Source organism: Aythya ferina (assembly GCF_964211825.1).
Source record: "Aythya ferina genome assembly, contig: HAP1_SCAFFOLD_434, whole genome shotgun sequence".
In the NCBI taxonomy this organism is placed as follows: domain Eukaryota; kingdom Metazoa; phylum Chordata; class Aves; order Anseriformes; family Anatidae; genus Aythya; species Aythya ferina.
The window spans coordinates 34,928-61,453 of record NW_028181144.1 but is presented as its reverse complement, the minus strand read 5'-3'; the positions used below and the strand labels follow the sequence as shown (position 1 = coordinate 61,453).

General features: G+C 43.7%; 1 protein-coding gene and 1 long non-coding RNA gene across 2 annotated transcripts; both read left to right on the top strand.

Moving 5' to 3' along the window:
• Nucleotides 1-10: 10 nt before the first annotated feature.
• LOC311429198 lies at nucleotides 11-3,593 on the top strand. The gene is made up of 5 exons (XR_014688180.1): nucleotides 11-178; nucleotides 1,400-1,530; nucleotides 1,645-1,857; nucleotides 3,004-3,163; nucleotides 3,519-3,593. It is a non-coding gene; the product is annotated as an uncharacterized lncRNA (long non-coding RNA).
• A 1,219-nt stretch (nucleotides 3,594-4,812) lies between these two features.
• LOC311429197 (ubiquitin carboxyl-terminal hydrolase 42-like) lies at nucleotides 4,813-21,578 on the top strand (the record flags this gene model as incomplete). The annotated part of the gene is made up of 15 exons (XM_084540314.1): nucleotides 4,813-4,950; nucleotides 7,048-7,201; nucleotides 12,770-12,861; nucleotides 14,463-14,700; nucleotides 15,452-15,652; nucleotides 16,249-16,359; nucleotides 16,519-16,621; nucleotides 16,826-16,893; nucleotides 17,050-17,120; nucleotides 17,652-17,734; nucleotides 18,652-18,763; nucleotides 19,141-19,281; nucleotides 19,476-19,576; nucleotides 20,040-20,181; nucleotides 20,862-21,578. The coding sequence occupies exons 4-15, from the start codon at nucleotides 14,472-14,474 to the stop codon at nucleotides 21,576-21,578; spliced, it is 2,079 nt and encodes a 692-aa protein (XP_084396440.1). The 5' UTR covers nucleotides 4,813-4,950; nucleotides 7,048-7,201; nucleotides 12,770-12,861; nucleotides 14,463-14,471.
• Nucleotides 21,579-26,526: the final 4,948 nt, after the last annotated feature.

The following is a 26,526-nucleotide window of genomic DNA, read 5'->3' as shown; positions in this document are numbered from 1 at the left end:
AAATGCTCAGAAGACAGCACCAAGCACAATTTATGTCCCAGATATCCATTTATGGTGGGACAACGCTGGACCTGTCTTGAAACTTACTTTTCTAACTCTACTACGTAACATTCCAGCATTTTTGCCAGTTTTGCTGCTTGCTCCGTCTGATGTACGTCACTCAGATCTCCCAGAAGAGGTATTTGTCAATACTTTCCTTACTATTTCTTCAGTGTCTTGTAATTTATGAATGCTTTCAGCATCAAAATGCTGTGCTTTCTTAAATGCATGCTGTTATTACTCAGGCACCCTAACAAATCACTTAAAATTTGCTTAGAGAAAAAGAATACTGTGAAAGCATCTGCTTAAGGTTTTTTCTGAGTCAAGCAAGTGACTTTCACCCCCTTCTCACACATGCAAAGAATAAATTAATACAATAATTCTGGTGGCTACAAAGTGGTTCAGTCAAGAATATGAAGTGCTTGAAATGACAAGAGGATGTTTTTACTGAAGAGATTTCTTCTGACAGTCTGCCATTCCATGCTATGTTGGGTAAACTGCTAATAATGCAATTTAGTAGAGAATTGAAACACTTTGATTAAAAAAAAATAAGTAAATCAGTTTCTTTCTTCATATAGGCCAAAGCTTTCCAAGCTGGAAAGCTGAGTTCCAATTTCTGCTAAAGTAACTTTGGAATCGAATTCTAGTTGTAATCCTAAATAAACTGTAGTAAAAGTAGGTGCAGAACTTCATTGACTTCTGAGAGTTTACATTAAGGGAAGGTGCCCAAAACAGGACCACGCTGTTGTCATTCTGATGATTTGGTCTCAGTCACTGGGGGAAGAGAACGGGTCTTACCTAGACGTGTTTATTATCAACTGCTTTGAAAGTGCTTGAGTTCCCACAGAAGTTTTTGTACAGGCTGTAAATTCCTTCTAAAATAAGTAGTGAAATTCCTCACCTACCTTTTATTACTAGAACTTGAAAATGGAGGAAGACGTAGACGTACTAGCTACTTCAGACACCTTTTGGTAGAGAAATAAAAACTCAGCAAAAAGCCCTCACTTGTCTGCTGAAGCCTGTCTCTTCCCTCGATAGCCATAAAGGTTCTAAGTAAAGGCTGCAGCAAGGCAAGTAAATACAAAGGAGGCGCTGTTGGATGTGGTGAAAGCCATTACTTTACCAGTGTAGCGTACAATCCCTTCAGCAAGCTTTAATTCTACAGGTGATTCTTAAAGGTGATATTTGAATTTGCTGTGCCAGCCTGTGAAAATGTAGCGTTTTAAGGCCAGGATGATAACTTTTTTCAGTTTGTGTTCTTCAGGTTATTCTTAATTTGAAAAGGTACTCGTCTTTTTGGAATCGAAGATGAGTTTTTTGTGGCCTTAAATCTGAAATGTCTCTCCTCCTTCTGCTTTAGATGCAAAAATTATTTAATACGGAATTTGGAGAAGTGTGCAATATTGAGTTGCCTGGTAGGGCAGAGAGAGCAGCCTTTTTTTGAGGACCTAATTCTAAATGAAGTGGCTAAGCCTCCTGTAAAGAAAAGAGGTGAGGAGGATATGAGAAGTACATCTAAAACTTTCCTATCGAAGTTACTAGCTCTTTGGGCTTTGCTTTGTTGGTCATTTTCTGTCAGTAATTTGTCATATGCTTGTATTTGAGTACTGATTAATTGAAGTTGATTGGACATTGGAAGTCGTGCCTGTAGCACCACCAGCTGAGCCTCAGAAGCCACAAGAGGAAGAAGTAGGGATGCTGGAGGAGGAAGTGGAGGATACCTTGCGTGACCTTTGAATTTTCTTGAGGGACGTTACTCGCAGACTTGCCACTGACAGACGTTTCAGGGAATTTGCAAAGCCCGTTGACCCACAGAAGGTAAAGTAGTGCTGATCCGTGTGTGTCTGTAACTTGTCAGTGTTCGTATTTCTCAGCGTTTTGGGGAAGGTTCAACTTTGTTTTTAGGGCTGCACTGTAAGGATTTTGCAAGAAGCAGAGGCAGTGCTTTTACTTCTGCTGACTCTCAAATGTCTCTTATGGGATTATTCACTGAAAGCCCTGGTTTCATTCTAAAAAGCCAGTCCAAATGCCAACACAGTTTGCTCGTGAAAAGGCTTTGATACGTAGGCGTGTCACAGCACTGAAAAGCACAGAGATCTTTCCTTATAATTACAAACAGTATTTACAGGAGTACTTGAGTGAAGTCTGAAGCCCTTTCTTGGACTGTCAGTTCCTGTGGGAACAGGAATAGGAGCAGCAGTTTGTAAAACTAAGTTTTGAGATCCTGTTCTCTGTTTCATCTGGAACTCCTCAATAGGAATCAACCATAAGTGCAGTGTGTTTTCTTTTTCCTCCAATTGGCTGCTTAGATGCCTTTTTCTCCTTAATTTATGAGATAAGCCTAAACTAGGGGCGTATATTTCAAAGACAGGTGTAACTTGAATATACCTGGGGATCAGCAAAGTCGTCTTCATGTGGGCCTCCACTGGCTTTTCTTCCCCTTTTCTCCTAGGTTCTTGAGCTGTGAAAAATCTAGACAGATACATATGTCCTCATCTGAACTGGTCATTAGGCTCCTCTTCTGGTCTGAGGGAAGAAATGAGCACCTCAGGGCCCAGTTATCTCATTCTAAAGTAGATGCCTGCAATAGGTACTTCACAGGTGCAATTCATGCACCTTTTCCTCAATGTCGACAACAAAGAGAATGCCGGATGGCTTGCTCAGCTTTCACTGTTGTGATTTTCTGAAGCAAAGTGAAATGAATCTCCCACCCTCAGTGTTTCTTCTCTACCATGCACGTGCTTCTGACCTCCCTACTTCTTGTTGTCCTCTTGTGGCCGCTCTAATGAAAAATGAAAAAGCCCTTCCATTTTTGAGAAGCAAACTGGTTAATTTCAGCATCTTCTGATGCATCGCAAATGTTCAGAGTTTTTAGGAAGTCGTTTATTTAAAGTCTTCAGAATAATTTTGGTAGACAGTGTGCAAGGTTAAGAAAACCTCTGAATGCTTGTATTTGATCTGCAGGTACCTGACTATGCCACAAGGATTAAAGAGCCGATGGATCTTTCAACAGTTCTGACTCAAATTGACTCGCGCCAGTACCTCGCTGCAGGAGACTAGCTGAAGGACATCGATCTAATCTGTAACAATGCCTTAGAGTACTACCCGGATCAAAGATCTACAGGTGAGGACGTGCTTTTTAGCCCTAGTTTAAAAAATCTGTCGAACGTATAGATGGATAAATGCTGTGTGCGCACAATAGACTTCGGATGGATTAGATGATTTTGGACATCCACAGAGAACATCTCTTACCAAATTGTAAATATTTTATCATTTTGCTACTTGGGCATGGAATTGTGATATAAGTGTTCCCAAGGAACTTGTGCTTTTGTTTTAATTAACTTCGATGTTGTTATGCTGAAAATATTCACTGAGAGAACCTTTCGGAACCAACCTATGAAGAAAGCAATTTTCTTCTGTGATCAAAACAGTTTCATTGGTTGGTAGACAACATTCAGGTAAAGTCTGTAAAATTTCAGATCGTCACAGCGCCTATGTTTTGGAAGGCACTGCATATTCAATGGTGAGGAACGAAATGGATACAGAGTTTGGACGACTTTGTGAACAAATTAAAGAATATCGTGAGAAAAGAGGTACGTGCTTTAACGCTAAGGATTTGAAGACTTGTCTCTGCATTTGTAACTGAAAATGCACGACGAAGATCTTTGGTATCTATTCTTTCTTGCAAGGTCGCATCTCTGCAGCGTGTGCTCCATGCGACAACTCCAAGTCACCACAGCAGAACCCTGCTACTGAAGACGAGAAACCAGATGAGGAGATGCCAGCGGCACCTGTAGATGCCAGTACACCCATTTCTAATGGCAAGTTGCATTTTATTCAGCTGCTCTTGTCGTTCATACCTTCTCTGTTCTTGAGGCGCAACAGGTGTCTCTGATGCCTGGCTCTTTATGGCAGAGGTATTTTGTTTTCAAATTGACTTCCAAATGGGAGAGAGAAATCCAGAGGTCATTCATTCAATATAGTGATGAATTAAAGTTCAAAGAAAGTTGGTTCATTTGATGTACTCTTACTGGAACTTCATTTTGTAAACAGAACGACCCCTCACTCAAGGATATCACAGCTTCCCTCCCGTACTAAAAATGATAGTACTCACCCTTGTAGGAGCAGCAATGTGAAGAAGGTCAAGGGCAGTAAGAAGGGTTCGAAGCTTTGATATAACAAGCCTTTCACTTTTTTTGACAGAGCTCCTAATAAGCATCTTTAGCAAGGTCTGGAGATGGGAGAAAAACTCAAACTAGATTTTAATTCTAGGATGTATAATGTCAAGCTTGACTGTTCCTCTGAACAGTCAATTGAATTTAATTTTTTTTAATTTAAATTAATTAGTTTATTTTTTTAATTTAAATTCATCTGAATTTAAAGTTTTGAATTTAAATTCCAATTGAATTTATTGAAAAAAATTCCAATTGAATTTAAAGGTTTTTTTGTTGTTGTTGTTTTTCACGAAACACTAAGTTTATGTGAAAGGTTTTGCTGCAATATCTTTTTTCCAAGGATATTAAGCTTAAGTTATCCACAAGAAAACGGTGGGGAAAGGGAAGCTTTAGTTTTGAAAGCTTTTTTTTTTTTTTCTTTTTTTTTTTTCTCTCCCGGTTTTTCTTGAGCACAGCAGCGTTTCAGTGTCTGCCTGCCATTAGTTGCCCCACTACCAAGTCAGGAGGGTCAATTAAACTTGCGTGAGGCAGAATTTCTTTATCTGAGTCTACGTGGTTCACATAAATATATTCTTGTTTCCTTCTTTCCCTAGGATTATTCTTCTCCCAGTATTGAATGTTTCAACAGACACCGTTTAAGATCAATGAGCAAAAGCATCCTGCGGTGTTCAGTCTCCAGCTTTGAAGAAAGTATGGCGGTACTGAGGGGAAATGTCAAGAGAAGATGCTTTTCAAGGTACTGTATTTCTATATGTTCAATCTCTGTTCGATTTGTAGATTGAAAAGCAAGAGAGAAAGCATGTGCAGTGAGTTGTGGCCTGATAAACCTCCGGCTAAAATCAGCAGAGGCCTATGAGCATGCTGATGGCGTACCAGTACCTTAAAACTAGAATCCCTCTTCTCAGTGAAAGTCTTCTGCTTTTCTAAAAAAACCTGTTTTTTTCCCCAACCCCTTTGAGGTGTTGTTGTGGTTTAACCCGGCCGGCAGCTAAACACCACACAGCCCTTCTGCAACCCTCCCACCTCCCTCTCTGGGATGGGGGAGAGAAACGGGACAGTGAAGCCCGCGAGTTGAGATAAAGGCAGTTTATTAAGACAGGAAAATAATAATAATGATGGTGATGATGATAGTACTGCTACTAGTAATGTGTACAAAACAAGTGATGTACAATGCAGTTGCTCACTACCCGCTGACCAGTGCCCAGCGTAACCCCTAGCAGCCCGGCTGCCCCGCCCTATCCATGGTGCAGCGTGTTGCCATAAGGCATAGAATTCTTTGGCCAGTTGGGGTCGGCCATCCTGAGTCTGTCCCCTCGCAGCTGTTGCTGTGCGCCGATTCTGATCGCCAGTAGGACAGTGAGACACCGAAAGGTCCTTGGCTTGTTGTAAGTACTGCTCTGCAGCAATTGAAACATCGGGGTGGTATCAGCACTCTTCGAAACATCCTTTCACACATTCTAAGCCAAAACATAGCAACCTACCCGCTACTAGGAGGAGAACTAACGCTGTCCTAACTGAAACCAGGACATGTATCTTTTCCACTTGGGTGCTATTGCTCATAATTTTGAGAATTCAACATGAGCAAGCTAGGAAATGTGGGTACATACAGAACCGCGTGTATATGGCACGCAACAGACTTGGGATGTGGATCCTGCGTGAGGCCTACAGGCTTCTCTTTGTATACCATGGAGCACTGGCTTGTAAACATGGTGAAATTTCCCATCCTTGATGGGTCTAATACAACAAGTCTTTTCTCCCTTCTCTGCCCTGTCCTCTTTCTTAATGTAGGCAGTTGAGAAAGCCAAAATTGGAACGAACAAAAGAATATAGCACAGGTAAGTGGCTGTAAGTCCCCGGGATACCTATTTGCGCAGGTTACTGAAGAGGATGGCACTTGGTCACTCCATGGCTTTCATTTGGCCCCAAAGCCTTCTGTAGTCAGCTGAATTCACTCCTCAGTGACTTTTCTGTGAAGAGAGGTAGGTGCAAATAGGAGATTTTATGAATTCCTTGGGGAGGGAGCAGTGTGAATTGCAGCTTGGTAGGCACAAAGCAAACTGTTCTAATTGTGCAAAGTAAATCGATACTTGGTAAGTTCAAACTCAGTTTTATAGCTGGCAAGCACAAAAGTAAACCTTAGCTGTGATCCTAGCAGCAGAGCGGTGTAGCTCTTCCCTTCCCCTTGTCCTCTTGGCTCTTTTAATGACAGTGCAAGCAACCAACCTGTGCCAAAGGGTGCTGTATGGCAAACAATGGGCAGGCTTTTTTCTAAAAAGCACGAGTTTGAGTTATGTGGTGTTTGGGTGTTTCTCTTGAAACGATTCTTCCCTCCTTGAGCTGTTAGATCCTAATGCAGGAAATGGAAGTGCTGCATGCATAAACAGAGTAATCAAACATACACCTCTTAGGAAGAGGCTTGCAATGTCCTAGTGTTTGTTTTGAGCACTGTTAGATACAGTTTGACATGAATGGAGTGAAAACACCTTAGAGAAAGGTGTTGATTGTTCTCACTTTTCCAAGACAGAAATAAGTGGAGTAGATTTCCCTCCTGCATGGAACAAAAGTTGCACGTTTGTTTTTGTCTGGCTAGCTTTCAGTCTCTTTAAAAATTTCCCTACAGGTCCCAGTTTTAAGTAGACAGTTTAAACGTGCAGAGCGATAAATTAGTGGAATGCAGTGGTTGTGACACCAACTTCTGACCTGAAATGTAAAGAAAACTCAATCCACTTCAGGGTGCCTTTTTTGTCTGTCTGTTTCCATTTTACAAGAGCAACGGTGAAATAAGGAGAATCCCATCTTCACTGTTTCAAAAGACTTTGTTTCTGCGTTTCAGTCACCAGAACATTGAGGAGTAGAGCTGGTGCAAAAACTGTGAGACGAGTCCACGGAGAAAACAGGGACTTGGAGCTGCGCCGCAGCTGTAGAGTCGGACACAGTCGGTACTCGACTACTAACTCGTCCATTCTATTTGACAAACTTATGACAAAGTAAGTCATCTTTTCTTGCAGACCTCTTAGAATGATCTTTCTTAGCAAGCCTTTGCACTATGGCATGATGTTGGCCTCGACTTGCTCTTTATTTTGACAGCAAAGAGGTATGGCTGCTCCTGGCATTTCCTTCCTGTTTACAGGGAGACACCGTTACCTGGCTAGATAAACAGATTTTCTTGAAGGTGCTATTTCAGCATATAAGAATTGATTTAAAAAACAACCAACAACAACAAAAAAAGTGCTTCATGGCTTACTAGTTTTGTAATCTCACATTTCTCCAGGAATACTTGATTTGCTGCATTTCACCATTACACTCGTCAGCGCCGCTGATTCTGGTTTATCACTATTTGCATTGCAAATCTCCTTGTCCAAAGCTTAAACTGATGTATGCACTGCTTGAAAACAAAACCTGAAGTTGCAGAGCAGAAGACTCAAGTCATTATGTTAGCCGCTGTGTAACCATACTGCTTTCCAAGCATAAGATGTCCAGCTTATTTTGTTTCTATGAAGAGTTTAAATGGCTCCCGTTAAGCAAAGATGTCCCCACACTGATACTTACTATTAAGCAAGGATTCCACCTCCTTTGGCTGAGGTCTGCTCCCTTACTCACATTGGAACATTCATCCAAGTAGCCTGCAATTCCACACTCTCGGGGGAAAGTCCATAGAATAGAAAAGGTTCCTCCAGTCTCTTCCTCAGCCTTTTTTTGAAGCACGCAATAAAGCAAAACATTCACAGGCTGCCCTTCCATGCAAAACAAGGCAAATTAGTAAGACAGGAGCCACAAAACTGATTGTCCTTTAAAGTTAAAATGAGATTTGAAATAGATCGAGTTAGCAAGTGTTGTAAGTCTGTAGCTAAGTCTGGTTTTGCCAATGCAGCACAATTCGCTATCACGTAGCCAGAGCTGCTTCTGTAGCTCCAAGAAGCAAAACTGCTTTGACAAAATACTGTGTCATCAAAGCATTCGTTGGCTCAGTAGGCACGGCTCAGGTTCAACAAGTTTGTGAAAAAATGAGTACTAACAGAAGCAGCAGGGTCCAAAGAAACACTTTATGTCCCCACTGCGAAATGAGGGGCTTTACCTTGAGTGTTATGCACACTGTCAATAGAAAAGCACTGTAACAGAATCTGCCACGGCAGTTTGCATGTTACTGAAGGACCATTAGAGTGGGACTGCAGCAAGATCATTGCGAAGTTACAAAAAAACCATGTGGGGGTGGGAGTTTAGTTGCGTTCGATAACACAATCTTAGATAAAGATTTTGGTCTTAACGTAAAAGTAAGGATGTCTACTGATCTCTTCAACTCCAACAACTGAAGCCCAAGTCTGAAAAATCGCCTTTAAGAATGCAAAGAAAATATTTAACTCTTCTGTATGTTCATACTTTGCTATCAAGCAAAGGAATGAATGCTGATGCCTTAACTATGTAGGGCTGTAGCTTACAGAGAGACTACACCTTCCTGTTTTTTTCCCTTTAAAAACGTTAAATGCACGTGAAATTATTTGGGGGTGTTTTCACATGCAAAGCCTAATGCAGTGCATGCAAGCCCTGTCATCTTCTTCGTCTAGTAGTGTCGCGTTAAGGGGTGTAGCCGATTGACCGTCATGGGTCCCGTCGGGTTCATGGTGCTGAACTATCACGGTCACGGATTCACCAACAACGCAGTACGGCCTCGCTCTAGTCGCATTCAAGGAGAACTCTCACAGCTAGGAAGAATGCAATTAAGTGCAATTTGTTACGGCGACAGGTACACAGGTTCTTTGGATTGTCAGTGATAAATTCACTGTCTGCAAAAGCAAGCTAGCATGCATGAAATGCACAGGTACACAGCCTAGGTATTAAGACATTAAAAAGCATCAAAACTCTAGAGATTTCTAAGATTCCACAGAGACGCCTGGTATAAGCAAGCGTTCAGATCTTACCCCACGGCGTCCCAATGGAGTGGGGGTGGGGGAGTGAGAGGCTCAGCCTGTCGAGTGATGTCAGAAGGAATCCTTCCTGATAGTATCTTCCCTAACATCCCCTTTCTCTTAAAGCAATTGGTATTATTTTCTATCTTTAAGGTGGAGCTTGAGTGACTCTAGTCGTGCATATCTTGGTTGTGCTTGGTAGAAATGATCTCACTTGCGTTTAAAGGTACAGGCTCTGAGAAATTCCGAGGGCGTGCTCAGTGAGGGGTGGTTGCACCTTGGAGGCGGGGTGCTTTTGGAATGGAGGTGTGCTTATGATGCCTAGTCGCTTAAGGCGATTACTCCACAAGTAGTAACTTAGTGTTGATTTAACTCCAGCATATCTAAAACATAAGAAGGATGTTAGTATGGAAGAAGCCGATGAAACCAGTCCTTAAATCTTACTACTTATTGTGCGTGAGCAGACTGGCGTGAGTTTTAGCTATACTGGCAAATATCAAACCACACCTGTGTCGTCCCAGAGCTGGGAAAAAAAAAAACAAAACAAGGAAATGTTGAAGCAAATAGGGAGGCGTGTAGCTTGTGCAGTCTTTTAGCTGAGAAAATAAAGAAGGAGAGAGACAGGTAGCCTTGAGCTAGCAGAAGCAAGGAAGAGAAGGGCTAAAAGGGAAAAAACAGGAAGGAGAACACCAGCTCCAGACTGACCTATAGTAACCTTTTTCTCATTAAGGGTCATTAGCACATTAAAAATCACACCTGTCAAAATGCTAATCTATGCTAATGTGGGATTCGGTGTGTGTCCCCCCTCTCCTGTTCCCCCTCCCCCCCGGTATTCCTCTGTAATGCACAAGCTCAGTGGAGATAAGTTAGGTGAGCTGTAATAACCAATCCAAAGGAGCCAAAGAGAGAGTTTTCACAAGTTTCCTGTGTATAAATGACGGTGATTCGAGTCAGAGGTGTGCTTGCTTTGCGAAAGATGGCCAAGTACCTGACTCTGCAGAGTTCTATAAGTAATTATATAATTAAAAGACCTTCGTGTGCATTCCGACTCTGGGTGCTTATTGGCGCGGTGCACTCTGCACGAACCTGCAGACAACATCTGTACTCGGTGTCATGCCTACAGACAACCCTCTGCTGTTTATTTATTCCTGCATATTTTTCTGTGCATTCAACACAACCCCTTTGGCACAACTAGTTAACCACGTAGCTGCCAGTCCACCACTCAGTTGCACTTGTGAAGAGGAAAAGCTATTTCCGTCTACTGTAGGAGCACATCCTCTAAATGCAAGCTTCACTCAGCTGGTCATTTACTGCAGGACAAGATTTGAAAAGTGTTGTTGAGTTCTGGGTTTCCTGCTTACAGGAAAAATTAAGTGCTAGATCGCCCTCTACTCCGCTTTGTCTGCTGCATTTAATGGAGATTAAACTGATTTCATTTGCTCCTCCGTTTATGGACAATGAGCTGAAGGAACAGGTACAGCACATTAGCCTGGAATGCCTTCCCTCCCAACCAAAGTAAACTGGAGCTGTAACTAACACAAGCAGAAGCAAGGCTTCCGTGTTTTCAGCTGAATAAAGTTCCAACAAAATCATCCTCTGGGATTTGAAGGTTACTTCACATGACATGCCAACGACTCTTTTCCCTCCATTGTAAAGCGGATCCCTGCTGTTAGTTGCTCTAGAAGCAAAGGAATCATCGGTTTGGTTACCAAATAGCCGCTTCTGCAAACGAGAAGTGTTGTGCTCTCTCTTCCCTTTGAATGACTCCACACTTCTCATCAGCTACTGGATTGCTGACCTAGAATCAGAGAACATCCCAAGGTGGAAAGGACTCCCAATAATCACCAAGTCCAACTCGTGGCTCCACACAGGACCACCCCAAAGTGAGACCCGATGTCTGAGAGCATTGTTCAACACTTGTTGACCTCCGTCAGGCTCGGTGCCATGAGCAGTGCCCTGGGCAGCTGTCTCAGTAGCCAGCCACCCCCTCAGCGCAGCGCCTGAGGCGCACGGGGCTCGGCGGGGCGGCCCGGGAGGGGAGGACGGCGGGGCGAAGTGGCAGCTCCCTCAGAGCCGTCTCCCCGCCGCCTCGGCCGCATGTCGTGGCATTTTTGTGTCGGGGCTTTTTCATGTCGTGCCCTCGGTCTCTCGCCGCGGGTGAGATGCTGCTCCCCAGCGCGGACCCCTTGCGCGCAGGGCCTGCCCGCGGCGGCGGCGGGAGGGAAACCCCAACCCCAAAGCCCTCCCGGCAGGGAGAGCTCGGGGTGAGGGCCGATCCGGCACCGACAGTAAACACACGCCGGAGGAAACGCTCTGGTTTTAGCCATGAGCAGCGCGGCCAGGTTCACAAGGCGTCACGCTGGAGCTCCGAGTTCGGCGGCGTTCCGAGGCCGTTGTGGCGGTTGTGGAGACGGCCCCGGCTGAGGTGGCTGCTGCTGTCGCTGCTGTCCCCTCTGTCCCTGCTGTTGCCGCTGTTGCCGCTGTTCCCGGACCTTGGAGACCCCCGGCGGCTCCCTGTGCCAGGCCCTGTGGCCCCGGGGAGCTGCCCGCCGCCTCGTCGGCCAGCCCGGCAGCAATCCTGCCAGCACAGAATAGCCCACTGCGTTTCAGGGTAAAGTGACGATTAATTTCTATTTCCTGGCCTGGGTGCTGCTTTCTTCTTTAAGGAAGCTTCAAGGTTAAAGGTTCAACTCAGTTATGTCAGGGTTCAACTCCGTTTCGTGAAGGGGCTCTTGTACGAAAGCTTAAGCTGGGATTGACTCTCTGCTAAGCGGAGGCCAAACGTGGACCTACTGAGAAGCAGGTCCTAAGTGATAACATTTTCTAAAGAGACTGCTAAACACATCTGAAGAGTGCTGCTGCAGAACTCTGAATGGGGGGATAGCAACTGTCTTAAGTGATCTGGAATCTTGAATTTACTTTTCAATGGACAAGAGGTGTGTCTCTCAAGGCAAACAAAGAGAGGAGTAACACCCTCTCTTGTCACTCATGTCAACATAAATTTATGCTCAGAGCGTAGGTGTAGGAACAGCATCGGTATGTATATGGAACATCGGGAGAGGAAGCTCTATCGGTATTTACAGTTTTTCTACTACCTTGCCAGAGAGACGTCATCTCCAAATGAGAAATGGATGTATTTTGAAACAGTGGTGGTGGATCGGATTTCTTCTTTCTAGTGTTAATATTTGCTCTTGAATCGTACTTAATAGCTGGTAACACCTCAATCAGTTGTCAAAAATAAACTTAAAAATGTGTAAGGCTTATCTCATTGGTCAGTATAAAGATCAAGGTCTTCCCTTCCCTTCCCTTCCCTTCCCTTCCCTTCCCTTCCCTTCCCTTCCCTTCCCTTCCCTTCCCTTCCCTTCCCTTCCCTTCCCTTCCCTTCCCTTCCCTTCCCTTCCCTTCCCTTCCCTTCCCTTCCCTTCCCTTCCCTTCCCTTCCCTTCCCTTCCCTTCCCTTCCCTTCCCTTCCCTTCCCTTCCCTTCCCTTCCCTTCCCTTCCCTTCCCTTCCCTTCCCTTCCCTTCCCTTCCCATTTTCCCCAGTATTGTTTTTCTGTTCTCCTTCTCACTGCAGTCTTGATTTTGTTTCTTGTCCCTTAAGTATGTTTCCAATGTGTTGCTGAAACATTTTCCCTTTCAATCCTAAAAAAGGAGCTGTCACTGGTGAAGATCGGAGCTTATCCCTGAGCCCAGGAGCTGTCACCTTAGTCTTCCAATCGGACAAGGACGACTTCATTTCTCATGTAAATGCATTTGTCAGGTTTGCGTATTGTTTTTTCAGGAATGGAAAGTGTGTATAGAATGGATTTAAAATCAATTTTAAATGTAAAACGTCAAGGCAAAAAAGTTCTAATTACAACCTCTGCACACAATTTGCCAGCTGTGGGACTAGGAGTTTTCTTATTTACTGTGTTTTGTTTAACGTGTCTGAAGTTTAATGGACAGCAATCAAGGCGTGCTAGAAATCTGAAAGCACTTTATGCTTTGTTCTCTCCGTCATTTTGGTATAACAAACTAGCTTATGTTTTAAACCCTCCATGAGGTTAGTGGTTTCCCTAAAGGTAACAAGTCCCTGTGTGCTACAGTAAGACAGTAACAAAACATGAAGTATAGAAGTTCATCCTGTCATTATTCAGCTTCTGCCTATGGACACACAACTACGCTTATTTAAAGCGGTATCACCTTGAAACCTAATCAGCATTTTAAAAAGGACTTTGTAGCAGTTATTGGCTTTTGTCCTGGAGGGCTGAGGTTTGTTTTGTTTTGTTTTACATTCAGCATTTCCGTTTCTAGCTTACATTCCCCTGTTGTTTTGCATGAGGAAAGCGTGCAACTTTAGAAAGGAGAACGGAAAGAGCTGCTTTTTAGTCTAACTTTTCAGTTTGTCGTAGGAGTTTTAAATGTGGTAGGAGTAAAACACCAGAAGTACTGCTGCCAAAGTTATATTCAAACTCGTCTTTCTTGGAGAAGCAGAAGAAGCCCAGGGAGAAATAAATTTGCAAACATGCTCTTCATGCTCTCCTTTCCGAAGATTTCTCTGAGATATAGCCCATCCTCTGTGGGTTTTGAGGTATATGGTTCCCAGGAGTGAAAAGGAGGGCCAAACATCTCTCCTCTTGGATCTCAGCATGCCAGGGCTTTGGTGTACTGCCACTTACAGCTCCGCTTTTTCACCTGGAAAAAGCGACCGCATGATGTAGACTGAGGAGCCCTCACAGATTAACTTGCTATCACCAAGTGACGCCCATGAAAGGTGTATTTAAAAGCTAGGCTCATTATAGAATCACAACAAACCCCTCATGACTGGTGCAGTAGACAGTGAGGTAGAGGGCGAGCCCTGGAAAGACAGAAGAAAAGTAGCAGTGAGTTCTGGGTACCTTTGTGCAGACGAAACAGAAAAACGCAGGCAGTGAAGTAATAGTGTTCCATTACTAATGCCAGCAATAGATAATTGCAACAATTATCTATTAGATCATAGGTACTAATTAACAGATAATTGCGCAACTCCGGAAATCAATAAATAACTGATTCCCCTCAGAGAATGTCTTCTACATTTTTATATTAAAAAGACTCCAGAGTTGTAATGGATTAAAATCCTACGGAAGGGAAAGAAATGGCATCAGCCACTAGTTCTGCAGAAGCGAAAAGTAATACTGATAGAGTTTAGATGGAAATTTTCACTTTGTGTGTTTAGTTTGGGGATTCTTTTTAAATCATTCATACCAGCGATTTAGTTCTTAAGGCTGTTTCTTTGAGATTAAGTGACAGGACTTCTGTTACTCTTTTCTTCTTGGAGTGCTTCTTGATAGTCTTACGTCAACCAGAACTTCTGTCTCTGTCGCAGATGTGAACAATGACCGTAGCTAAGAAGCCCAAATCTTCAAAGCCTAAAAAGCCCTCTTCAAGGCGGTCTGGCAAATCCAAGAAACCAAGTCCTAAAATACTGATGTCACGCACCGCCAACTGGGGCCGGATAGTGCCTGCAGAAGATTCAAGCCAAGTCTCTGTGGCCCAAGGACGTGGAGGTGCTATTTACTGTAGGTCATCTGAAAAATCTAAGGCTTTTGCCCCAAGAGATCTAAGTAAGTGTGCGTTCTATCCTGCCTCCATTGTCTTCAAAGCAAAAGTAGAAAATGCAGTTCTTACTTGTTGCACTGATAGAGAAGGGGACTACTGTGAAGAAAGACTTCAAAAGCGAATCCCCTAAGGCAACTGAAGTGACTGATGTTACAGAAATTAATTTTGATATATTTACAGTCAACAGAGAAATACGGGGAGCTTTTTGTAATGCACAGATTCCTCCATGTCTTTTCTGTTTTGCAGAGAAAAGTGTTTGATTGTTGCTATTCACAGCTTCCATTTTTCACAGGTTTTTTGAAGGATAACATTGCTCAGGAAAAGATCTGGTATCTGTAGGGGTACCGTCATTCCTAGTTCCTAGTTTTTACGTTTTTACCGTATAATTTCAAGTCTAAGTTTGTGGTTTAAGTTATAATAAGGAAAAAAACAGTAGTTGAGTTAATCAGGTTAAAGATTATAGATGGAGAGGAACTTGGCGTTAGGTGCTACAAACAGAATGGCAGTTAGCCTTGCCTTAGAAGAATTAAAATGGTTGACTAAAATTGTTTTTTTTTTTTTTTTTTTTTTTTTTCCCCAAAACATTGTGTTGACCAGCCAATTTGAATTTGGTGGTATTAAAGCTGTCTGCAATAAGTTTTTCTGGTTTGGATTGTAGCTAGCTCCTCTAGGTGCTCCTGCAGAATAGTATTTTTTTAAATACCTTTCTTCGAAACAAACAAACAAGATCTCTTTTTAAATTTAACTTTCTTGCAGTCGTTAATGATGGAATTGCTCCGCCACAGAGCATTCTTTTTCCACCTGAGAAGATTTGTATGGATTGGCGAGAAACACAAAGTGTTGGAGTTGGCCTGTACAATCTTGGCAACACATGTTTTCTTAATGCTACTCTACAGTGTTTGACCTACACACCCCCACTTGCCAATTACATGCTTTCTCTTGAGCACAGCCAGTCATGTGAGTACTTTCTAACAGTATTTTGAATCTGTTGGATAGCTCTGAAGGTGAAAGAACAGCAGTGATTCTGTGAGATAAGCTTATTTGCCTGATTTTACCTGTAGCAGCTGGCTTTGAGCACTGTATTAGCAGTGGGCTCCGAATAGCATATGGAGTGCAATTAATGCACCATGTTTTATTTATTTAGTTAGTTATTTGTTTGTTTGTTTGTTTGTTTGTTTATTAAAGGATTATTTATTGCTTCATGGGAATAATGAAGTGCATTGGACAGTAATGCATTTGGTAGTAATTTTAGAGAGTAATACATTTTGCAGCCTGTGGAGTTCACATTCCTGTCAGCCTTTACAACTGCGACTTTGCAGTAGTCTTTTAGATTTCTCATCACAAAATGCATTTGAATACAGGCTTAGTGGATATTTTTCTTCTGTCAAGTTGTGTGAAATGAAATGTTACAAGACTGTTGGGACATTGGCATCTTGGGAGAATAGAATGTAGCAAGGAGAGTGGATATTGTATCTATAGTTTAAATTGTACTTAGATGTTTGTAGTTCTGGATATTTCGCTGGACTGGGATGCTTTGCTCTTTCACTCTTCAGGTCGTGAACAAGATTTTTGCATGATGTGCACGATGGAGACTCACATTAACCAGGCCCTGCGTTGCACTGTTGATGCCATCGAGCCTACGCATGTTATCAGTAATCTCAGTCGTAAGTGGCTTCAGATGTGTTTCTTTTCGATAGCTTGTAATCTTCAAATAATTATTTGATGTGTCTAAGTGGTTTTAACACTCCAATGAAGAGAGATTTTAGAAATACAAGAATGATTTCATTTTTAAATGAGGTCAATACTATCATCTTCTTATTTAGGAATAGGACAACATTTCCGTTTTGGCAGTCAAGAAGACGCACACGAGTTCTTGCGCTATACTGTTGATGCTATGCAGGAAGCGTGCTTGAACGGAAGCACCGAGTAAGCATAAACAAGTTCACTTTCATACATTCTCTAGCACCTTCTAGTCCTTTATTTACTCTCAGAAATGATCTCTAGCACCTTTTAGTGCCTTATTTACTATCAGCAACGAAAGTCTACATCATCCTTGGTTTTCATCAAACTCTTTGAAGAGTTGACTCTGTGCCTTAAATCTTCTGAGGTCTGATTATAATTTATTTCCAGATTGGACAGATCTTCTCAAGCTACCACCATCATTCATCAAATATTTGGAGGATTTCTAAGATCGAGAGGTACTTGAAAAAATATTCCTGTCCTTAGAACTGATCTGTGACTTTTGTCGGTAGTAAAGCAGTCTGTAGTTTGTCTAAATTAGTATCTGTCAACAACTTGAATTTGGACAGTTAGTCTCCTTCACATAATGTTAAGCATTTATATTTTGCTTCCAGTGAAGTGCTTGAATTGCAAAGCAGTTTCGGATACGTATGAGGCATTTCTTGATATCACTTTGGATATAAAGGTAAGATGTTTTCTAAATATAATTCATGATGTTTAAGTACATGCATAACTTTCTAAATTAAACTTGTTTAACTTAAAAAACCAAACCACATATAATGTTAAAACGTAAGAGCTTGGTGGTGCTAAGGAAGTGGATTGGACTTTGTCCTTCCGTGGAACCCATGTAAATAGTCTCCACATTTGCATGGGGTTTAAGGGGAAAGAATTCTCTTTCTGCAAAAATTATAATGCTGTCATACTTCTTTGTTGTTCTACCTCAATGTACATCTAATTGTTAGACTGATGAATTTGTCCCCAGTATTGATGACAAAGTACACTGTAGATGCTGTCTAGGCTACTGGAAAAGTATTTGTTCCAAAGTCAAATGCCTTCCAGGTGAGGTCAATGCTGAGCATGCTCTTTCTGCCTCCTTCTTCACAGTGCTCCTAGTAGATCGCTTGAGTATGTTAGTAAGATTCTCTTATAAACTACTAGTATGTCTCTGGAATTCTGAATTACGGTGACTTTGCGCTCTTCTTTCTCGCTGCTCTAGGCGGTTTCGTCTGTTAGCAGAGCTCTGGAACTCTTTGTGAAACCTGAAGAGCTGGATGGAGAGAATTGCTATAAATGTAGCGAGTAAGATTTTGACGAATTAGGTCTTAATCCTAGATGTCAGTTTTCTATGTTGCATGACTCTGTTGGACTACCTCTAAACTTTGGATCTACTTACAAGTTTTGTGGAAGTTTATAAAAGACTTGGATTTTTGTTTCTTTGGAAGGGGGAAGTCTTGTTCATAGGCATTCCCTATGGGTTTGCAATTCTCTGGCCTTATTTTGCCATTAGAATTCAAAAAGGGCTACTTTTGTTCTTTCTATTTATTAGCTCTCGACAGTACTTTTCTTGATGTAAACTGCCCAGTTTCCGTTGTTCTCTGGGCTAGTGGCTAATTTTCACTGCTTACACCGTAGGTCCTACCTTGGAGCGGGCAATGTGTCAAACTGAACTATTTTGTTTCAAAGGATGGCAGATGGTTTCAGTGTCTTTCCAGACAAGCTCAGTACATGAAGACTTCCTACTGTTAAATGTCTCCCTCCTGTAGAATGACCATGTGCTTCTGTTGTATTTTTGATGTTGATAGTCGACCTATGTTGGAGATTATTTGCAATTTCTAGCCCTGGGGACCAAGGCTCTCTCGTTCCGCTTTCAGTATTTGTATTCCCCTTGAAAGCTGAAAGAATGTTTCCAGGATTGGAGTTCAAATAGCCACTTTTGTAGACCAAGAAATGGTACCTTGCCATCCAACCTGGTCATACCCTTTTGTGAGAGATTCCTGTTCCCGCTATGCTCTGAGTTGTTGGGAAAATTGACCTTCTTCTGTGTATTAACAAACCTGACACGCAGTGCATGGGTTTATGAAAAGAAAAAAGACCAACCTATTATGCAAGTAAATATCATTCAAATAGCATAGGCATGCGTGAGACATTAAAAGGAGTTTGTTTTGGGGGCGAAAAAAGAAGATGCCTTCAAACACTTATCTCTGCTTGGTTTTAAGGTGTAAAAAGATGGTTCCTGCATCCAAGAGATTTACCATACACCGTTCTTCCAAGGTTCTCACAATATCACTGAAAAGATTTGCAGATTTCACAGGTGGAAAGATCAACAAGGTATATTTACCACTGTAATGCAACTATATCATTGTGTAATGGGACATCCCCCAAAGCTGAAAGTTGTTAATATTTTCAGACAATAATTGTAGACTAACGACTATGGCTTATTCTTTCTCTTAATATCAATAAAGTTCCCGCTTGACAAGAAGCATATGCTTTCCTCTGAGAAGGCTGATTCATCAGGAAACAGTTCTCTGCAACTTCTAGTCTTAACCGTTGTTTATGGGAAGACTTATTTGTAGTGAATCAAGAAATATATTCGAGAAATATATTCTAGAAATCAATTCTAGTCTGTGTTTTTTGGAAGTGTTTTTCTCTGGCTAGTCCACGAAGTACTCTGGGATAATTTTTCTATCTTCTTGATGTCTCTTTAGGAGGTGAAATATCCGGAGTATTTGGACCTGAGAGCCTACATGTCGCAGTCAATGGGAGAACCACTGCTCTATGCCTTATACGCGGTGCTGGTACATCACGGTGTCAGCTGTCACTCAGGACACTATATATGCTATGTAAAGGTAGAAGTCAACAGCATTTCTAACAGGGTAAAGGTTGTGCTGGCAAACCAATTAAAGCATGACTAGCAGCTACTGTTTCTAGGGAAAAAGATTTCATTATATTTTTATTTGACATGTGTGTATTTTGTTCCTATCCGTGATTTCAATTGGAAAACGTGCAATTCACCTAAAGAAATCATTGTCTTTATTTGCAGGCTGGTAATGGACTTTGGTATCAGATGAATGATGCTAAAGTAGTGCGTACTGACATTAAAAGAGTTCTTGGTCAGCAAGCTTACATACTTTTTTATATCAGGTAATAACAAATCTTAAATTGTGTTCAGAAGAGATTTACTTTCCTGTTATTGATATTTTTCTGTTTTGCAAGTGTTTTTCTTGCTATCCCGGGAGAAGATTATTATTTGTCTAATTCAGTTCTGTCTAACCTGAAATTCTCTGTGTCGTTTATTATCTTTTGTTGCTTGGCCTTAAACTGCAGCACTCATGTAAATTGCTATCTCTGTGTTATCTGTAGCTGGCTACTTTAGAGAAGGAGAGAAATGAAGGTCATCTGTGGTGTAAGAATGAATTATTGCTCTGCAAGTGATAGTCTTAGTAGGAAGACTGTTCTCTACTTTTCAGTCTGTAGTCTTGGCGAAGCCTTCTGTAGAGAAGGCTTCCATATCGTATGAGCTGTTCCTCTAAAATGATAGGATGGGATTTAATCCAAGAGTAGGCTGAAAGAAAAACTAAACTACGATCACTGCTCTTTTCTGAAGGCGCTATGATTTGACACTTGGAGAACGTGCGTTTTACTTGCCAGCACCATCTTATCCCTGTTCATTCCCTCCTGGTCAGCAGGGGGCTAATAGTAAGCAGGCTGGATTTCTGGGACCACGACTTCTTCCTCATATGATTAAGGTAATTCAGGGAAGCGGGAGGGCAGATAACGGCACCAAACTGCTAGTGGGTTTGGGGTTTGGTGTGGGGTTTTTTGTTTGGTTTTCGGCATCTTAGTTTTGTTTTCCTTCCCACGCTGCAGCTTTCTTCACAGCCCTCATGCTACAGCCAGAGTCATTCAAACAGTGGTTACCGCTAAATTGTGCAGCCATGCGACTCCATTACTTTATACCTCCAAGACAGCTTTCTAAAGCACAGAGAGCTACGCTCTTTGACTATTTAAGCAGAGTGTACTAATCCTCAAATCATTTAAAAGAGGACTTGTTTTTCCTATCCTCGTCACTTTAGCTAAGACAGGGAAAACTAAATGTCTTATTCCTGAGCACCAGAACGATTACTTCAGGCTTTTCAGGGTATGTTTAAAGGGGAAAATAAATATATTTGGGAATAGCAGCAGGTAATGTTAAGTTGCTTGGCTGTTTTTCAAAGATGATGTTAATTTGATACCAATCTGCAGTAAACCAAAAGCAGGAATTGAATACGCTTATTGGACTTGCATTTATCCTTAAAGGGCAGTGTGTTTTTCTTTTTAGGTGTTAAGACCATTTGTAGAAACACTCAGTAGGAGAGTTTTGTGTTTCAAAATGTTACATGCAGTGTTTGCGTTAATCCATCTTGCAATTTCTTCTTTTTAAATACAGAATTCAAGCCGTTTAAATGGAAATGGATCCATAAAAGAGGACACAAAGACCACTGGTGTCACCCTAAAAAGGCCATCTTCAGCACCACCAATGGCCTGTGTTCAAAACCAGGCAATTACCAGGCCTTCAATGACTGATACGTCAAGAAAACAGAAGATCACCATCAGTATTCACAATAAATTGCCTGCTCGTCAGACTGTGTCACAGCCTGACTTTCTTAGCAGTGCTGTGGAGGATGAAGATCTCTACCAGGCTGTTCCTTCATCCACAATTACAAATTCGGTAATGCAAATGAAGCAAATGCAAACAAACAAAAAAGTTTCTGATGAAATTTTTGTGGAGCCAACAGTGAATGAAAATCCTAAACTCAGCTCTGATAACACAGTCCCTTATGGTGCAGAATCTTCAGGAAAATCTGAGGAGGAGTCAAAGGGCTTATTTCAAAGGAATTTGAAATGCAATGCAATGTCCTCTAATGGAATTTTGGTTGGAAAGGTAGTCCGTACATTGCAGCATTCCAATTCTTCCTGTCAGAATGCTGACAAAGGAAGATCCCAGCATGAGCTGCCAAAAACAGATTCACTAAATGGTGCTATTAGGTTAGTTACTGAATCTAAAGAAAACGGACTGAAACTTGATGATTCCACTTGCCGAGTTGAACCTGTTAAACCTTCTGAGATGTTCTTTTCTAAAACAAATGGATTGCTTGAAACATAGATTTGCTCCATCGAGAATTTCTCACCTACGATGTATTCGGGAGTGTTTATTGTGTTCCTAATTCAGGTGAAATACTGAGAAAACACAGCACACATGTGATCGTAAGACTTTGTGGTATTATCCCCTTAGAATTTGCAGACCTGAGCTTACATTAGAACTTGTCAACTTAAGCTCAGCTGAGATAAAAATTCCTAAGTTTCATAAAGTAGATTTTGGGGGGTGAGTTGGGGTTATCTTTGAAGTGTAGATAATGCATACAACTCACAGCGGTCTTGCTTACCATTTAATGGAGACATTCTGACAAGACTAGTCCTCAGTACTACTACAAATAGTATTTTTTTGTCTGCTGACTTGTGCGTTTTAATTGCAGATGCCTGGAGCTATGCCTTCAGTCAATCGAGAAGTCATCACGGAGTCCTTCAGAGCCAGCCAGCTGAACAGCTTGTCAGAGGAAATGAGGTAAAATGAGCACAGTCTGATTAAGACAAGACTTTATGGAAGTTCGTTACAGTTTTATCTGTCTACTAATAGTATTTAATGGAAGGATTTAAATTAGTACAATTCCATACTGTGTGTCCAGTGTCACGAACAGAACTAATGATCAGCACTGAGCATATCACTCTGATGCAGGTTGGTGCCTCAAGGAGAACTTGTGTTCCTTTATAGAATGTTTTTCCATTTTTCTCCACTGTCTGGAGAAACACTGGCTGTTCCCCGCTCGCCCCTATGCCTTTTTTCTCAGAGCAGCAGGTAGAAGGAGACAGATGAGTTTGCTTTTTTAGTGCAATGGCTTCAGAAGCAAGAGGGGAAAAAGCACTTTCTCTGGGAGCTGAAGAAGGTGTCCTAATCACAGGAGAGGTTTCTAAATGGCATATCTTTGCGAGCGTTCCTGTAGTCCGGAGGTTTTTGTTTGTTTGTTTGCCTTTGGAAGGTTTTACTCTTAATATTCACGTCCTTCAGCAGAAGTGAGAAATGGGTTTTTATTTTATGCAGTGTTGCGGAACCTCCGAAATCTCCTGGGAATGATGAATACCTCGCCCAGTACCAATGTGATGACCGTGGAGACAAGGAGAAACCAAGAAGATCAAAAGAACGTGACCTCATTTCAAAAGAAAATGTTTTGTACGGCAAAGAGTCTTCTGAGCCTGGTGAGAAATTGCGGCAAACTTCCTCTCTCAAGTCTGACACTGAATGTAGCTCTAACAATCTTTCTTCCTTAGCTATTGCAGATAGACGCCAAGATACAAAGGACAAGACTAAAACCACTGAGAAAGAGCATTACCGAAGCAAGAGGGAACATGCTCCTAGTGAAGAGAAGGAGAGTCAAAAAGCAGGTCCTTCCAGCAAGAGGAGGTGTTCTCAGAGCGTGGAATTTGTTGAGCAAAAGAGTCACAAGCAGGAGTACTGGGAGGGAAGCAGGTACAGATCTTTCCCTCGTGAAAGAAACAGCCCTGAGAATGGCAGAAGAGCAGTCAAATATTCAAAGTACAGATCTGGCAGCGGAGGAAGATCAGAACAAGGTAGCAATAGGTACTACTGATCCAAAGGGGAAAGAAGTTGGAGCAGAGAAAGATACTATCGAGACGAAGCACGGAGATGGGAAAGATGTGGCTATTACAAGGATTACTATTCACCTCATGCGACAGGAGACAGTAGAGAGAGAAAGTTCTCTCACGGCGATTCAGCCTTTGACAGATCGACTGCAACTTACTACAGCAGGTCACATAAGCATTATCATTACAAAAGCGGATGGCCTCACGGTTCCCTCTTGAGAGAGGAAGATGTACGTCGCTTTGGCACACCCCGAGCAGACTTGCATCGTTGCTCGGTACCTCAGCAACATTCCAGAAGACATTCTCGTGAAAGACATGCGCTTCCACCTGTGTCAGCTCATTTGGAGAACTGTCGCCAGAAAACTGAAACAGAAGGAAACAGAAAAAGAAAATATACCCGTGCAGAAGGTAGTGAAAGTGAAATAGAAAGGAAAGACAGAAAGATAGAAAAGGAGCTTGTAGGTGGTGAAAAAAATGCAAAAATATCACAAGTTCTGGAAGAAAAAGAAGTCTAAGGATAAAGATGGAGAGAAGGATTCCAAGTAAGCAAGGATTCCAGCATACTCCGCATTTTTTATCCTAATTCTTTTCTGGGTGCTTCTCATGTCTTCCTTTTATTTTATTTATTTATTTTTTTTTTCTGGTAGTTTCTAAGTTCTTTAGATAGCACCAGCTGGCTGGGGATCATGTTGTTAGGTTGATCAGTGAAGACAGGAAAGCTCTTGCTGAATTGTGTCAGAGCACTAGCTTTGGACCACATAGTTCGAATCACATCCGTACACCATTCCAGATTAGGTTAAAAGATTTTTTCTGCTTGCACGTATTCCAGAGCTAGCCGTTGTTAATGATCTGTGTACAAACCAGGACCTATGGTCCTTCAATCTGACGGCTTAAGTTTGCTGCATCTAAAGTAAGTTGCGTGTGCACAAAGCACCACAAAATAGCTGACATGCTGCAAATCATCACCTGTGGTAAAATAAATCAGGTTTCATATAGGCAACAAGTGCCACATCTTTTTTTCCCTTTTTAACTTGCATGTTTCTTTCAGACTTCATGATTTGTGTTTCTGTGCGCTCCGCTTTGACAATGCCAATCGCAAGCGTAAGAAAAAGAAGAAAAAGGAGAAGAAAAAGAAGAAAAAGGAGAAACACCAGGAAAGCAAAAGGCTCCTTGGAACACTTAGATCCTCGTTTCCAGAAGATAACGCGGGAGAAGAAGGAAGAATCCCATCCTCCAGATGGCTCTTCATGTGAATAATGCAGAAGTGAGAGCAGTAAACAACCTTACAAGGAAGGGAAGACTTCCAGTGCAGGCGAAAGCAAGAAATACTGCTCCATCGCATCCAACGACTATACTAAAGGTAAGCGGCCGCAGCGTGTGTGAGGAATTCCTTTTATATTAATCTCGAGATTATTTCAAACAGTCTTGAAGTGCTTGATGACTTAACAGTCTGCAGATTTATTATCAAATCAAAAAAAAACCCCACTTGGTAGACTATTTTTTTCCCAGTTTTGAATGGCCACTAGGAAAGAAGGCCTGAAATAAAGAGGTTAAAGGCAAATGGTTTTCATTTGGTTTGATGATGAAGTGGCAAACAAGAGGAAGAGTTGCAAGCTCCCTTCTTAAATTCAGTCCAGCCAAGTAGGAAAAGTAAATGTGGACAGCTGTATCTTGGCAAAGAAGATAGTAGGGAGCAAGGAGGTTCAGCAGTCAAGATGGAAGGTGATGCCATGAGGCTTAGAGGCTAGTAATGTTCTAATGAACATGGCCAAGTCTTGCGCTGGGCAGCCTGCTTGGGTCCAAAGCCTGCAGTCCTCCCCAAGATGTCGGCGAGGGGCTGGTGAGCCGTTGGGACGGAACCCCCGTTGCCCGGGTTCCCCAAGCAACCGCCCCACTCTCCAGCCACCATGGCAGGTCCAGCAGCCGGCTCCCGCTCCTCCCGGGGCTGCGGCCCTGCTGGCGAGCCCAGCGCCCCAGAGCTCAGCCCAGCGGCCTTTTTCCCACAGAGGGTTTCCCCAGACGGCTTCCGCGGCTTGCGCAGACGCAAAACTCCCCCTTCGTCGTCCCAGCCGTGCCGCCAACGGTGGCTGCCTGGCTGCTGCCCTCCCTCCCCGGAGCGACGGCGCTGCCCTTGCAGCCCCCGCAGGTACCCACCCTCCCCTCCGCGCTGCCCCAGGCCACCGTCTGGCACGTGGTGCCGGGGGTCCAGGGGCAGGTGCTGCAGCTCCCCGCCGGGGTGCAGCTGCCACCTGGGGGGCACCTCCCAGCCCAGGGGCACCACCTGCAGCTTGGGCAGCTCCCCGCCGGGGGGCAGCTCCCTGCTGTGGGGCAGCTCCCCGCCGTGGGGCACCAGCTGCAGCTGGTGCAGCTCCCCGCTGTGGAGCAAAACCTGCAGCTGGTGCAGCTCCCAACCATGGGGCACCAGCTGCAGCTGGTGCAGCTCCCCGCCGGGGGGCAGCTCCCCCACACCGCTCCTCCCTGTGCCCCCGTCCATCAGTGGGGACAGCCCATGGTGACGGGGACACTGGTACCCCACCATGCGCTGGGGCTGGGGCCCAGGGCCGTGCTCCATGGGGAGCTCCTGCACCCCGCAGGCACCTGCCTGTTGCAGGCCCCCGCCCAGCGCAACCCCCCGCCACCCCTCGTCCCGGGGCCTCCGCTGCGGGGGCAGGCGCTCCCCACGCCCCGCACCCTGAGCAGCAGCCGGGGGCAGCTGCCGGAGCCCTGCTTGCACGCCGTGGGGCTCAGCGAGGACCAGGGGCCCCCGCTGCCCGGCCCCACTGCCCCCAAGCCTGCCCAGGCTCCAAGGACCGCCAGCACCCAGACGGCGACGCCTGACGGTGAGTTTGGGGCTGGCACAGCCGGCCGCTGGGCGCCCCACACCCAGGGGCCATGGGAAAGCTGACATCGCCCGTCTTGGGGGATTTTCTTGCTTCGTCCTCAGCGGCGACAGCCCCGCAGGTGCCTGAGGAGCCCCTGCAGCTGCCCGAGCTGGGCCCTGATGCCTTTGCCGAGGCCTTTCCAGAGCTGGCAGGGGACAGCCAGCAGCTGCAGCACATGCAGGACGAGCTCCTGGCCGACCTGGACATCCCCATCCCCGGCATGGAGGAGCTGCTCAGCTGGCTCGATGCCGTGGAGCCCCAGGACGCCTTCCCCGATTTGCCCAGCAGTCCTGCCCTCAGCCGCTTCCTCTCGCAGCTGCTCGACCTCTGCGAGGACATCGAGGAGCCGAGCACGCAGGGACTGGAAGCCACAGGAGCCCTCGGTGAGGTCCCCTCAACCCCTGGGCTGCGCCCCGAGAAGCTTGAGGGTGGGCTGTCGCTGCAGTCCCCCGTCGTGCCAGCAGTGAGCCCCCCGCTCAGCCCTGCAGCCAGTCCCCTGCCCAGTGCGCTTAG